The sequence below is a fragment of the Terrapene carolina genome, unplaced genomic scaffold (assembly GCF_002925995.2).
Source record: "Terrapene carolina triunguis isolate 2854851 unplaced genomic scaffold, T_m_triunguis-2.0 Scaffold17, whole genome shotgun sequence".
Lineage (NCBI taxonomy): Eukaryota > Metazoa > Chordata > Testudines > Emydidae > Terrapene > Terrapene triunguis.
In genome coordinates this window covers 802,304-818,236 of record NW_020664368.1, presented here as the reverse complement: position 1 = coordinate 818,236, position 15,933 = coordinate 802,304, and the positions used below count along the sequence as shown (strand labels likewise).

At 40.8% G+C, this 15,933-nt stretch overlaps 1 protein-coding gene across 1 annotated transcript in view; it reads left to right on the top strand.

The window, feature by feature from the left end:
• Nucleotides 1-15,933, top strand: part of LOC112110920 (leucine-rich repeat and calponin homology domain-containing protein 1-like) — a 243,568-nt gene that overhangs the window by 126,173 nt on the left and 101,462 nt on the right. The window contains exon 3 of the mRNA XM_026648974.2: nucleotides 6,683-6,809. Within this exon, the coding sequence (XP_026504759.1) occupies nucleotides 6,683-6,809 (127 nt within the window). The remainder of the gene's footprint in view (nucleotides 1-6,682; nucleotides 6,810-15,933) is intronic.

Below are 15,933 nucleotides of genomic sequence, written 5' to 3'. Positions count from 1 at the left end.
TTTATTTGTATTCTGGATAGCTGCATAGTATTTGTTTATTTGTATTCCCATTTGGATTATGGGAAAATAGTTGTTGGTTGGAACAGCCCAAATATAGTACAGATGTACGTAGTCAAAACTGCATTATACTCTCCTCCCAATAAACTTAAACCTGACTTTCTTCAGGGCAGTGGTATGCCTTTGCTATATTCTTGTTGTCTTTATTCTTAGCCTTTCCAAACCAGAGAAATGGTCAGCTTTTTTATTGTATGTTGCTGGTGTTTGGTAATTTTGTTGGATCTGTGTTCAGTTGAAATCAAGTTTAGAAATCTCAGCCAAAGTTGCTTTCTGTATAACTTTCAGTTTAAGATGTGGATCTGTATATAAACATTTTATAGTAATTCTTTCAGAACACTGATACTCTGGAGACAGTTGGATTTAGGCATCATAATTTCATGAGAATGATTGTCTTCTGCTTTAAAGCATAGGATTAGATTCTGATTATGGCTACTACAGACTTTCTGTGTGATCTTGGGCATCCCACTTAACATTTATGTCTGTTTCCTGACCTGTACAAAGGGGATAAAAGTATTTACCTACCTTCACAGGTTTTTTGAAGCTAAAATATTTGTAAAGCATCTTGAAATTTTTGGATAGAAGACTATGTAGATATATAAATAATGATTTTAATATATAGCTTTTGGAGCAGATGTCAAGATTCAGAATTGGATAAAAGAAGCTGTGGAGATGAATGTGAGAGATCCATGTGGGAATTTGGGACATTTAATGCAATTATAAATGAAATCTGTCTTGGGTTCTCAAAATACAGTCATGCATAAATTGTTCATTCTTTAGAGGCTTGAACAGTGACATATATTTTAAAATAGCTTTTAAGAGGGTGTGAATGTAAATTAAAGTTAATGGTAGTTGGTACAGGATTTTAACCTGTAAGGAAAAGAAAGCCAGGTGTTTTGAGTCAGAAAAATCTTCAGCTTCATGGGAAAACCAAGAGTTGAGAAGCAAACCACTCTGTTGATTTTTGTGACATATCTTGTAGGAACTTTACCCAAGAAAAAAACTCCAAACCACAATGTAAATTAACATTTTTACTTAGTGCTAACTAAGAGTCATGTCTCCTCCTCCTGTCACTCCCAACTTCCAAACCTCCCCCAATATCTCTAGAATAGCTGAGGAGGGACAGGGAATTGAATCCGCCCAGGTGTCCCTGTCTAAATATGATTCCTTTTATTCTGTGTGCCAATCCCCTCCCCCCACACACTCTATCCACCAGGAGGACAATCATTTTACTACGAAGAAGGAAATATGTTCCCTCTAAGGGCTTTATTATTTCCTAAATTATTTTTTTGTAAATGTATTTCTAATGATCTTCCTCAGTGAATTTCTCAAGTTTCCGTGTGATATAGAAATCAGTGAAATGGGGAACAGTGAGCAGCCTTACACCAGTCTAGTCTCAACTTGTTTTCCAGCACTGGATTCATTATATTGCTGTCCCCTTCCCTAGCCTCTTTTCATAAGCCATTTGTTAGCTGAACACCTGCAGACCTCTTGGGCAGATGTGGTTAGAACAGATGGGGTATGGCTCCTGAATGCTAGATGATTTGTGCCAATGTTCAGACATAACATATCCTTTTTAAGAAAAAGTTAATGATGATTGACCACAGGTTGAAACAAATCATTGTGTTCACCACAAAAGAGTGCTTGCTGCTTTTACTCTGGGAAAGCATGTTTTGTCATCTTTTTTCCAACAGCAGCCTTCGTTGACTCTTGATTTATGGTATTTAAAAATCTATAAAGTCATATCTAAATTTAAACAATAACCCACTGCAGGTGCACATGTGCATTCTGGGTGAATAAATTTATGTAAGCATTTGTGGGAGAGAATTTAACTCGTGACATTCAGGACCAGACCCAGGGCTATAATTCCATATGCCATCAGTCACTAGATAGATCAGCAGCCAGAGCTTGGAAATCATGTGGTAGAAATAATGGGCACAATTATTAAGGGCTTCATAACAAAATCTCTCCCCTCCCCCCCTTCCTCTGCATTCTTTTTAAAATGGATGGTGGGTCAAGGTTGAGAGCAAGCAACTACTTAACATGAAAACTGAACATGCATTGGTGAATGTGCTGGCCCACCACAAAATTTGTTAAAAAACGTATTTTTTGAAATGGTGTTGATTCACTGGGTTAATGCACTAACCTTGTTCTTAAGCGTTACTGGATTTAAATCCTTGTTCATGATTTTAATTGAAATGATTTCAGTGGTTTGTCTTGATCAATAATGCAAAATTGTTCAATTTGAAGTACTACACAATATATTACATACAATACAGTATGATGCCAATCCTTACTCCTTCTGCTGGAAGGACACTGGATACTAATTTGAAAATGAGATGTACCAAGGGATGCTGTAAAGTTGGGGGAGGAAGTCCCTTAACCATTTTGTTGTTGTTGTTAGTAAGAGATTTTGAGTGTACAAGCCTCTTAACAATTTATTATTTTCCAGTTTAACAAAATTAAAATGTATGTCTATGGTTTGATCTGGCTCAGCACAGACCAAAGAGTATTTTCCCTCTGACTGGCAACATTACAAGCAGTATGGGAACAAAACAAGAATAGCTTTTCTCTCTCTGTGGCTCTTCCTTCACTGTAACCCAGCTCTCTGTTGGAATACCCCCTGCTACTGCAGAGATGCAGGAGAATGACCATGTGGCCCATTTGCACGTCATCTTCTTTGCAGCACTTGAGTATGCAATAAATAAATAAATAAAACGTTCCAGAGAACCCTAACATTAAAAAGAGAACTTCAAAAAATGTGTTTCCCGTAGCAACTTTCCACCCCCTGCTGCTATGGTACATTGTATTCATATTGTGAGAGCTGCTGTTATTGGGACAGCCCTGGCTTCCTCCAAAGCAGTGGTTCTCAACCTACTTACCATTGCGGGCCGCATCCAATACTACCTGTATGGCCTTGAGGATGTCACATGGGCTGCAGCTCTGTGCTGATTGGGCCGCAGGTTGAGAACCACTGCTCCAGAGGTAGCACCTGACAGGCACTCTTCAGAACTCAGTCAGAAGAAGGGGAAAAAGCAGCTTACCTGATGGAACAGTCCCTCCAGCTAAAGCAGTAGTGGGAGGATGAACCTTAGTTGGAAGCAGAGGTCAGATTGTATATCGGGAGAAATGTAGTGAGCTCCATCCACAACAGGAGTTCTCCCCGGATGAGATGCTGCTCACAGTAGACTGCAGAGGTTCAAAATATGATCATGCATTCTCTGATCTCCTTGAATTCCTTCTCAGTGGATTCTGAATATACCATGGGCTCTGCTAGACCCCTTATGCTTGGCTTACCTGCAGTGAGACTTCTATGTCTGTGAGGATTTGGCTCTTACTTGATTATGGGAGGAAGTGGCAGTACTCTCCCAAACCCAGTCATTTGTGGTGACAAAATGGGCTGTCGTAATATGATCCACCCTCACCACCTTATGTGTTTTGAAGATCAGTGAAATGTTAAAAATATTGACGTTTAAAATATTATCATTGGGCACCTTATCATCCTTTGAAATGAATAAGGTAGGTCACACTTTGAGAGCTATTGTTCCAAATTTTGCATACATTTGCAAAAGTGACTGTTTCAGTTCATGTCTTTGAGGCTGTCCCAGCAAGATAGCAGCTAGAGTTGTAGTTTTATTTATTTAAAATGAAAGCTTAGATTCTGGAGAACAAAAAAGCATAAAAGAGGTGCTGATGCACTTCACTGCTGATCAGCTCAATCTGAACCCCAGGTGAAGGGAGTGAAGGTTCCCAACCCTCTGCCTTTTTCTCTGTTCTGCTTACCCGAGTATATGAATATTGTTTAGTATTCCAATCTAAACAAGGTTCCTTTTGTTCTCCACCAAGAAAAAGTCCCAAAGAAGCCAGTCTTGTGTTACCCCAACTGTTTTTCTTTTTATGCTTTTTCCAGAGTCTTAGATTTATTCCTTTGATTAAACCATTCAGCTACAGCCAACTATATAATGCTGCAGCTCCTACTCATCTCTCCTTATCTAGATTGCTAAGTTGCTCCTTCGCAGGAAGAAAAAGCCTCCATTGGGTCTGAAACTGATATTTAAACCTCAAACTCAGAATTCATGAGAACTGGGTTTACCTGCTGAGAAATGTTTGTTCTGCAATGTGGTTTGGAAGCTTAGTGGAGAAGAGAGATTCAAAAGGTCTTCCAGAATTTCTGGTTAAAGGACAAGAACAAGGGTTCTCATTATTCACTCTTTAGCTCTCAGTGCTATGGAAACAGCCTGTCCCACCTTGGATCCTAAATCGGCATTCTAGTTCTACAGACCCCCAGAATAATTTTCTGATAAATGGCTTTCTTCCATAAGGTGAACTTAACTCTTTTCTGTTTGACCTGCCTAAAACACCTAATGCTTGTTTGAGGGGCCCCCGGTAGACATAAGTTTGCAAGGAACTATCAAGAAAAGATTTAATTTGTAGCCTTCTGCTGTTAGGTTTTCAGATCAGCTATATCGGCTCAAATAGTCTGAAATTCATTAGGATCCAGAATTCCCTGCTTTTTCACCTTAAGAAAGTTTGAAGGAATTTCTGAAACATTGTGGCCAGAACTAACAGTTGTAATGATATGACTTGGGTGTTTTCTGTGTGTTGCTGCTAATTCAGCACTTTTCTGGTGGCTTGCATAGCATTGTGGATCAGGCTATTAGGCGGGAACCTTCCCTCCTCACTTGGTGTGTTACTCTGGTTGTGCCTATGTTTTTTTGGAGAATTTTTAGGCATTACTTCTAACAGTTCAGATATCCAGGTAATTCTGCTTCTTCCATCATCTCATGCCAAGAACCCTGAACTTTTCACTTCAGGAATGCATTGTGATTGCTCACTCCTTAACTGAAAGAGTTGGCCTGTTGAATTCTTAACAAAGATGTCCAATTATTTTTAAAGCAAAAAAAGAAAGAAACCACAGACCCTTTCAGCTCATATTTATACACCAGAAAGAAACTAAGATGAGCACAAGACCTTTTAAAAAAAAAAATTGTGGGGTTACTTTTAAAATTTCTCTGCGGGAACAGAGCCTTTACAAAGGTTGATTTACTGTTTATCCATTTTGAAGGATTCAGATGGCCTTGAGGCTTCCTGATATGCCATTGTGCTTAAAGAATTGTATATAAGAATCACAGCAGCAGTGTCCTTCCTGATCAGGATCAGAGCATACACCAACTGGGCTGTAGTTTCTTCCTTGACAGCTAGAGGTGAAGCCTTGTTAGATAAACTGTGCTGGGCACCTTGATCAGGCATTGGTGACTGCTGCATTTGGCTGAGACAGGTTTGGAGACAACCCTCCTTTGAGGTTTCTCTTTTAATGGAAGAAATGATTGGGATCATAGTTGGTGTCTTCCCATTCAGATTAGCCTCTGCATTCTGAGAGTCCTGTCAGATACTGTTGTTTAGAACACTGTTCTGATCAAAGTCACAGAAAAACAAACTAACAGTTAACTCTGTGTGTAACTGAGTTGATTAATACACCAACCCAGCCTGATGGACATTATCCTATGAGATTTAGAAAAAGGAAGTTCCTGTTAGGGATGAGAAGTGCAGGCTAACCTTCATTCTTTCACATAAAGATTGTCTCAAACTGGGGAGCAAAGAATGTGCAAAGGAGGAACAATGAAGGAGAAACTTTTCAAGGATGGGAGAATGATAGATTTGTGGTTTAATCACAGTATTAGGAATCAGAAGCCTTGAAGTATACTCTCCAGCTCTGCCACAGACTTCCTGTGTGGCCTTGGGCAAGTAATTTTATTTCCTGTCCCTTAGTTTTCCCATCTGCAAAATAAGTATGATAACACATCCCTAACTCACAGGTAACTTTAATATATGTGAGGTGTTCATATAATGTGGTGATGTGTTATAGTAAAGTTCATTAATAAATGTTGGATTTGGTTGGTTGCCATCTTTTCTATTGTTGTTACCAAAGAGGGAGAAAACACTATAGTCTATTTTGCAAGATCAAGTCATAGAAAACGAATGATCAGGTAAGAGAATAAACAATTTGGCTTTTCCAATCTGAAATATGTGAAGAGTTTCAGGCTGTAAAGAATGTTCAGTGCTTCAAATACCTGGGGGAAAAACGGGTTGCAACAGACACAGAGAGAAGTCTTCGCATGTAGCTGTGTTTGTGAGAACCGGAGGCATGCCAGTGTTTTTTCTATGATCAGTTGTTAGCCTGTCTTTCAGTTAGCTGGGGAAAAAAGTGTCATATTTATGCTTACTTCAGTAAAATCATAGATTTTTTTTAAAATGCTTGCAGCTACTGCCCTCATTGAGTTTCCTGCATTTGTTGTGAAGGAAAACAGCTGTTGTAAGTTGATGTCACTTTGTTCATGTAGTATATTCATGAGTAAACTGATAAAATTAATTCTTTTGTTTCAGGATGGTGATATTCCATAAAGCTGTTTTGTTCACTAAATGGAGATCTTTTTCTAATTTTGCTTATGTTTGATGTTTTAATGCAGTTTTTATTCCAAAACTTTTATGTACATGCAAGTTGATATATCAAGATATCTCAATAACTGGACTTTTTAAATAGCACATTGTAATCTCAGATTTTCTAAGTGAGGATACAATAGAATGTAACTTGTATTTTTAATGTTTGTTTTTGTTTCTTTTGTTGCAGTCGAAATCAGCTTTCTTCTTTGCCAGCTTGCCTGTGTGGTCTTCCTCTAAAAGTCTTAATTGCAAGTAACAATAAGCTAGGTTCCCTTCCAGAAGAGATAGGTCAGCTAAAACAGTTAATGGAACTGGTATGTTACTGATTTGAATGTTTGTTTTTTGTTTGTTTTATTACTAGTTACAGTATAATCAACTTTGTAAAGAACGTCCTGCAAAAGCCTAATGATACAGTAATCACTGTTACAGTCAGTGCCCCTTAATATGTGGTGAACTTCTTAATTGCATCAAATAGGAAAAATGTTACAGTGTAACTGTCTCCTTTCCAGGCTCCCTGTCATCCATATCACTCTCCTTGGGTTCATATAAAACACATCAGTGAAGATCATCTTGCCTACTTGTTGTTCTCACTGCATGACCAAATCATTCCTCTGTTCAAATCCCTCTACTGGCTCCCTGTTTTGCTGCAATAAGTTCAAGTTTCTTGTTCTGGCCTCCAAGTCCCTTCCTAGCTCTGCCCCTCTCAACTCATCTTTTTTTTCTTTTCTTACCTCATTGTATTTTACAAATTATGCTCATCTTTTCAGTCCCTTTTAGTTTCTCTCACAAATATTTCCATGCTGTCCATTATGCATGGAATGTCTTCTCTGAAGTGATCCATACGGCCACTGTCCTCTTTCTGCAAAACCTACCCCTTCTGTAATGGCTATAAGAAATCAGCCAGTTATTGAGGGCATGGAGGGCAGGAACTAAATGGCACTTGAGAATTTTTTTTTAAATTGAAAATGTATATGAAAAGGTTATCTGTAAAAGACTGTATATATTTTAATGTTTTCTCCTCCCTCACTTTCTTCCCTTTATATGATGCCTTGTTTTGTTAAAGTGTAAACTGTTTTGGACTGTCTTCTGCTTATTTCTGATCACCTAAACCTTTTGAGAATAGCCATTAGTAAATGAACCAGTTACTCTGGCATTGCTCCTGAATTCCCAGTAGAAATTATATTGCAACATTTTTCTGACTGGTATAGTCTCTACCTACTGCTTCTATCTTGGGTATTTCTAAGGTGTTGTCACCGTGGTGTCAGAAAGTATCTGCTCACCCATCTTATTTTTTAAATAATATTTCCTATCCTTAAAGCCTGAACCTGTTACATGGTGTTGAGTTAACTTCGGCCCCAGTCCTGCAACTGGCTGTCCCTCCGTGGAGCTAGTTGCAAGATTGGGGTGTTTAAGTAGTAGCTGAGAGTATTCAGCAGGTCTCAGGATTCAGCCCTTACAACTATAGTTGGGCTAACTGTAGTTGGATACTTTTTTTTTCTTTCTCTCCCTTGGGATGTATGGGGTCTTTATAATGGCTTATAGGATGTTTAATGTTTTTCTTTTTTGTGAAATGTGTACTTTATTGGTTTATCTTTTTTCATACTTCGTCATATTTATAATGACTTCTTAATGAAAATTAAAAAGTTATCAAATTAAAACACAAACAAAAACAATGTCACTACTTTAAAATGAAACTGCTAGTTATAGTGATGGTTTACTTTATGCTTTATTAGTGGATTTATTTTATTAAGTTTTTATTTGCAAGTACAATTCAGGAATATTAAACATCTCCCTTTTTAGGGGACAGAATAACTAGATGGATTATTAATGGGATTTGAATCCAGCCAACCCTTGGTCACTGCTGGTTTGAATGTGACATTACTTAGCAATGAATAAACATCCTTGTCATCTGATGGCTGTTTGGGGGTCTCTCTGAAATAAGTTGGTGGTGCCAGTCTATTTCTCGTTGGACTGCATTTCATATTTTAGTTCATAGACTCATAGACTTTAAGGTCAGAAGGGACCATTATGATCATCTAGTCTGACCTCCCGCATGATGCAGGCCACAAAAGCTGACCCACCCACTCCTGGAATAATTCTCTCCCTTGACTCAGCTGTTGAAGTCCCCAAATCATGATTTAAAGACTTCAAGTCGCAGAGAATCCTCCAGCAAGCGACCCCTGCCCCATGCTGTGGAGGAAGGCGAAAAACCTCCAGGGCCTCTGCCAATCTACCCTGGAGGAAAATTCCTTCCCGACCCCAAATATGGCGATCAGCTGAACCCCGAGCATGCGGGCAAGATTCTCCAGCTAGACCCTCCGGAAAATGTTCTCTGTAGTAACTTTTAATATCCCATCATTGACCATTGTTACTAATTACCAGCGATGGCACGTTATTGACCTATTGACTAAAATCACATTATCCCATCAAACCATCCCCTCCATAAACTTATCAAGCTTAATCTTAAAGCCAGAGAGGTCTTTCACCCCCACTGTTTCCCTCGGAAGGCTGTTCCAGAACTTCACCCCTCTGATGGTTAGAAACCTTCATCTAATTTCAAGCCTAAACTTCCCGACGGCCAGTTTATATCCATTTGTTCTCGTGTCCACATTAGTACTGAGCTGAAATAATTCCCCTCCCTCCCTGGTATTTATTCCTCTGGCATCCTTGATAGCAGTTTCAGTGAAGAACTACTGAAATACCTTCCCATCCTACTAGTCCATTGAGAACAGGTTGAAACACACTGACAAGGTAGTTTAGCACTATCCATGCAGTTACTGCTTCATGGAGGGTTGCCAGGTGTCTGGTTTTTGACTGGAACGCCCAGTCGAAAAGGGACCCTGGAGGCTCTGGTCAGCACCGCTGACCAGGCTGTTAAAAGTCCAGTGCTCCGTGCGGCTCCTGGGAAGCAGCCGGCATGTCCCTCCGACTCGGAACCGCGGCCAATGGGAGCTGTGGGGGTGGCGCCTGGGGGCAAGGGCAGCACGCAGAGCTGCCTGACCACTCCTCCACCTAGGAGCAAGAGGGACGTGATGCCGCTTCCTGGGAGCCACCTGAGGTAAGCGCCTCCCGGAGCCCGCCCCCCTCACCCCCTCTTGCAGAAAAATTGCCCAGAGCCCATTCCTGCATCCCAAACCCCTCATCCCCGGCCACACCGCAGAGCCCGCACCCTCAGCCAAAGCCCTCACCCCCTCCTGCACCCCAATCTCCTGCCCCAGCCTGAAGCCCCCTCTCGCACCCTGAATTCCTCGGCCTCAGCCTGGAGCCCCCTCCTGCACCCCAAACCCCTCATCCCCAGCCCCACGCCAGAGCCCTCTCCCTCACCCCCTCCCGCACCCCAACCCCTAGCCTGGAACCCCCGCCCACACTCCAAACCCCTTGGCTCCACTCCACAGCCCAGAGCCCCCTCATACCTCTTTCCCGGCCCCACCCCAGAGCCTGCCCTCACCCCCTCCTACAACCCAACCCCCTGCCCCAGCCCGGTGAAAATAAGCGAGCGAGCAATGGAGGGAAGGAGGATGGAGTGAGTGGGGGCAGGATCTTGGAGAAGGGGTGGGGCAGGGGTGTTCAGTTTTCTGCCATTAGAAAGTTGGCAACCCTAGTTCCATGAGTAAACAGAATTTGCATTAAGTAAAAATAAAAGCCCTGCTTCTGATTTAGCTTTTAAAAATTAAAAGCAAAATTATTTAAGAGGTTCAAAAGAAGTACAAATTGTGCTCCGGAGGAGGCAGGACTCTTTGGATTTTTGTTTTGTTTTGAGTTCCTACTGTCTTTTGTACTACCACTGTTTCAAAAGACAACAGACTTGACTGATTCTGCTACTTCCCAGTCCCAGCATCAGTGTCACTCTTTGGAAGCAGCAAGAAAATGTAAAAATTACTTTTCTAAAAATAATTGCAAAACAACATTGTAGCACGTATCACTTTGGTTAGATTCTGACTGGAGCAAGAGGGTAGAAAAACTTGTGTGAAAGCTGAAAGTATGACTCTAATCTTTTTTCCTGTGTTCTGTATGGTTACAAAATAGCATGTTAACATAACAAGGTTTGTTAAATTTGTGAATAATTCAGTTCTGATGACATAATCTCCTTACGTTGATGACCACTGTGATTATTTAGGTCACTATTCAAATTGGATTGTTTGCTTGGAAATTGCTAACCTATGACGTATTGGATGGGGTAAAGTGGAATATAAATTAAAGCATATTGATAAATAGTGCTACAGTATATGATGCAGAGACGTTTATATGGATAGGTTGTCACAGATTAAGCTAGGTCTCATAACCCAAATAAAAGCATTTACCAGTAAAATGTTTCTGTTGCTATTGTACAATACTGTTTTATAGAAATTTAACATTTTCACCATTTAACTGCACCCAGATTTTAGTAAATACATTCCATAGAGCAAATTGTATTTGTTGTGTAAATCTGTCTTTTGTCTCTGAAATGAAACATTGAAATGTCTTTTAATGTCTATTTAGATGCTACCACTTTAGTAAACATTCAGATTATTTTCAAGTATTGGTTAGGAAAATAACTTTCCTCTGGTTGTTGCAATTAATTACAATTCAGTAGTTCAGTTATTTCCCTTGCATTCAGTATGGTCTCAGATGGCATAAGCTCTAAGAGAACTGGCTTGGGTTATTAAAATGTTAACTCATGACTGAATCATGATTTTTGAGATGGATGTGCAGGATGAAATTCACTTAATGTTGAGGGCTTGCATAAACTCATATGTGCCTATTACACCAGTTCAGGCCTAGTTTAAGGATTTATTTGGTCTTTGGCAGTATGGTGAATTTCACCCTTTGAAAACACACAGCAACCAATATTTTAAGCAAATTTAAAATGTTTTAATAGGTAGTGAACAAAAGATTTAATCAGATGAAAGGCCTATTAATATTTAATGGCATACTACTGAGTGTTTGAATAATCTGGAAGACACCTGGAATCTTATTCAATGGATGTCAGTTTCTATGTTTAAACCTTCCAATAATAAGTATTAAAGTAAAACTGGATATCTTTACCACCATCATTTGTTTAATTATGCTTAACCTACTAACTGATTAAAGCAACAGAGGGTCCTGTGGCACCTTTAAGACTAACAGAAGTATTGGGAGCATAAGCTTTCGTGGGTAAGAATCTCATCTGAAGAAGTGAGGTTCTTACCCACGAAAGCTTATGCTCCCAATATTTCTATTAGTCTTAAAGGTGCCACAGGACCCTCTGTTGCTTTTTACAGATTCAGACTAACACGGCTACCCCTTTGATACTAACTGATTGTTATCCTTGCTTGCTTTGACCATCTATTGGAATAAACTTGTATTAACATTTATAAGAATAATTTCAGAAAGAAATCCAAAATGAATGGAACCACATTGTAGTTGTCTTTTCTACTAATTTGTAACCATTAAAATTTAAAGATATTGAGTGAAATTAATCTTGTTCCTGTATACCAGCAGGATTTCATAATCCTTTGAGTTCTTTTAAAATAAATTGAATCTGTTTCAATCAGCTGACTGTGGTTCTACTCTGAAAAGTGACTTAGTAAAACAACATTGTAGAGTTCCATGATATTTTGTTTGTCTCAGTTATTTCATATTAAATGTCCTGTTTATAAGTAAATATTTTTTCCTGTTGGCAATGTTGCATACTCAACTCTGAGATCTAAAAGTCAGTCTGGGTTCTTTTCTTTTTATATATAATCACCAGTAATAAATTCTGCAGACTAAATTCTGTCCTCATTTATAGTTGGAGAAACTAATTGTCTTCAGAAGGGATAATGAAGGTGTAACTGCAACTGTTGTGTGCTGCAACTGAAATATAATTGAATAAGGCTGCTTGAGCCAGAATTGAATCCAGCTCCCCCTTTTGTCTGAGTTGGTTCTAATAATGAGTAAAAAGCAAAAGCAAATATTTTTAATGGCAAGGTAACTAGGTATGCACCAGTCTGGAAATTCTGTAAGTGCCTTAGGTACATTAAATACAAAGTTTTAAAATTTAAATATGAAAATGAATAATAAAATCAACACTGTGTTTTTCTTTCGTTTCAATAAAATAATTGACTTTGTAGATGATGGGAAAATATGTAACTCTTGACAAATCATCCAGTGGGTCAACAGCCAGATGATTTATTTTACTTGCTATCAGTGCTCAAAGTGCACACAGAATTTTTTGCAGAAGATGGGACTGAAATGGTGGAAACCCTCCAGCAGGTCCAAATGTATGTAGTAGTTTTGAAAAGTGAGATGGACACAGAGTGAAACAGAAGCTTTAGAGTTAACACTGAATTGAAATTATTTTGATACACCTCTAACCCGATATAACGTGGTCCTCGGGAGCCAAAAAATCTTACCGCGTTATAGGTGAAACCGCGTTATATCGAACTTGCTTTGGCCTCGAGCACCTCCGTTATTCATAGTCAGCAAATAGCCCTGCCCCCATCCAACCCCCACCTACTTCCTGCCCCCCTGACTGACCCCTCAGAACCCCTGACCCATCCAACCCCCCCATCCCTAATCACCCCCAGGACTCCCACGCTGAGCCACGCGCCGCACCGGGATTGGTACTAGGACCCGGGGAGCCGGCGCACGGAAACGTTCACACCTGCTCGACCACATCAGCTGGGGCAAGCCCCGCAGGGGCGGGGCAGGGGGAACTGGCCCGGCAGCCGCTGCCCGGTCCGCGGAGCATGCCCAGCCAAGTGCAGCAGTTGAGCCCACGATGGGGAGCAGGGCAGGCAGCCTCACCCGAGGTGCTCACGTGTGCCTGGTCCCCGCCCCGTGCCCACGCAGTGCCAGGGGAGGGGGAGCTATCGGCGGGCGGCTCCTGCCGTGCGTGCCCACGCTCAGCCCGTCTCTCCTCCGCAGAGCCCCACACAGCCCATCTCTGGTGAGGACGCTGTGGCCAGCTGTCCGCTGGGGCACATGGAGCCCCTGACTGCGGGCAGGTAGTGCGGCGCGCTGTGGACCCAGAGAACCCGCCCGGCGCTGCTGCGAGCGGGGCGCAGCCTGCCAGTTGGGCCCGCTGTGTGCCAAGCCCTCCAGCACCGGGACAGGGGCACCTGCACGGCACCGTCTAGGACAGGCACCTCTCCCTGCCCTGGATCTGCAACTTCCCCGCATGGACCAGTCTTCCTCAACTTCTCGGCACCGGCTGGAGCCCATGTGACGTTCCCCTGCACTGCAGCTCCCCTCCTCGGGCTGTGGCTCTCCCATGCTCCCTGTCCCCTGACCGCCCCCCCCAAGACCCTCTGCCCCTTATCCAACCCCTCGGCCCCGGCCTGGCACCCTTAACACCCCACTCAGAGCAGCGTGTCGGAGCCTGACACGCTGCTCTGCTGGAGCGCCCAGCCCCGCCCCCCAGAGCGCTGCTTTACCGCGTTATATCTGAATTCGTGTTCTGTCGGGTTGCGTTATATCGGGGTAGAGGTGTAGTTTACACCTGTCCTAAGGGGTGAATCCTCTCCATGACCATGAAGAGATGCCTGTTAACGGCATTACTGTGCTTCTGCTGCTGAGATGTGGCCCGTGTATGGAAATGTGCATCCCTTCAGTGCCAAGGAGCTTAGCTGCATGAAGGCAACCTGCATGCTGCTGTAGAGCAGGCCTTTGGAGGTAGCTCTAGTGTACAACTATACGCTCCTGTAAAAAACTGAGTATTTAGAACCCTTAACTTCAAACTTTCGATAGTGCTAACAGTACTAACTTGTTTGCACACTATTTGACCTCCAAATTCCACTTGACTATTGTTCTCCAGTCTTATTTGAGAGAGCTTGTCCATGTTATCAAACAGGGAGACAACTGGTATGAATAAAATGGAATTATTAGAAGAAGTCTGACCTTCACCAAATATTAACCTTTGGAATTTGAAAAGGCATTTGGAGTACATTATTTTAATTGTCTGCAGATGTCCTTGAAGCCAAGATGCAAAACAAAAGCAGGGTAATGTATTACATACTGGAATTAGGAGGAGTACACTGCTCTTGATTTGTCATATGTACCCAACCAGAAAGTAAAAAAATGTTGTATGCAGTGTTGAGTCGGATAAAAGATACTATTATCTCTGGATATCTTGTGACTATGAACTAAAAAGATGAGTTTTATTCTTGGATTTCTTAAAAGGTCACCAGCAGACTTTGTCCTTGCAGTTACTAACAACCATAAAATTATTATACTTCCTTGAAAAATTCTCTTACACCCTGAAACCAAGTCGGTTTTATTAAAGATTCATACACACATAGAAATATGCTTCTAGACACATCCTTACCATACAATTTTTCTGCAAGAGGGGCACTTTACCTTTTAAACTGTATGTTCTAAAAAGTAAATGCTTAATTATGAACTTGTTTCAAGTCTTTAGATAAAAATTAGGGCAGTAAATCCCTAAAAATATTTGGACTAAGAACTATGCAATTAACCATACTTTACAGTAATTTGGACAAGAGACAGTTTCCAGTGCACTCATTAACAAGGATTTATTAATTTCCTTGTCTAAAACCTAAAACAATTCCCTGGCTCTGTTTTGAGAAGGGAAGGAAGTTTTGGCTGCAGTGGGATCCTGATAAGGAGACTTTTATCTCTCTGATACCCAATCCAATATTGTCAAATAGAGCTCCCTCCCCCTTCAGTTTTCTCACTAATTATTCTTTGAAGAAATTCTTGATTTGGAAATGGCATTGACATAATATGTTTGAATAGTATTAGAGAAACTCCCTTCAAAGGACTAAATTTGAAACCTGATTTGGGGAACTGCAGAATCTTTGAGCTTATGGGTATTGTTCAACTCTGCCACTTGAAACAATAACCGTAAAAGTAGGAGTTAATGTCCTTAAGAAATTACCTTGTCTCTTTAGGGGAAAGTATTATCACTACGTAAATCATACTCTCGGAGATAGTGTCTCCTTCCTTTTGTTGATCTCCATATTATACAGTACATGAAATCTTGCAGGACCATTCTAGTCAAATGACAATGCATCACAGGTTTAGGCAAAAGGTTTAGCATTTTTTCAGTGTCATGTTGACTACATACTGGTGTGTTTGGTAGTATAAGCTAAAGCCTGTAAGTTAATTTGATCTTGTTTTTAAATGCCCTGATTACAGGAGTTGATCTTGATTACTGATTTTAGGCTTTTCAGAATCTTGATTAATGCATCAACAGTATTAGTATTATTAATGCATTTATTTTATATATGTATTACTAGTATTAATGCATTTCCTCCTTTCCATTACACCTTGTGTTGGATCAACTCCATCTTGTACTGCATCTTAACTTTACAAATCTAACTTTCTAGCAGTTGTTCTTTTAGAGATTGTGAGATGAACAGAAGCTTCATCTTGGTCCAGGTTGTTAAAACCTGAGATGAGGGGCCTAATTCAGCCTTCTATAAATTATCCATTAGGGCATTGAAATGTACAGGAATTGTTCTTTTTTTGTACCTT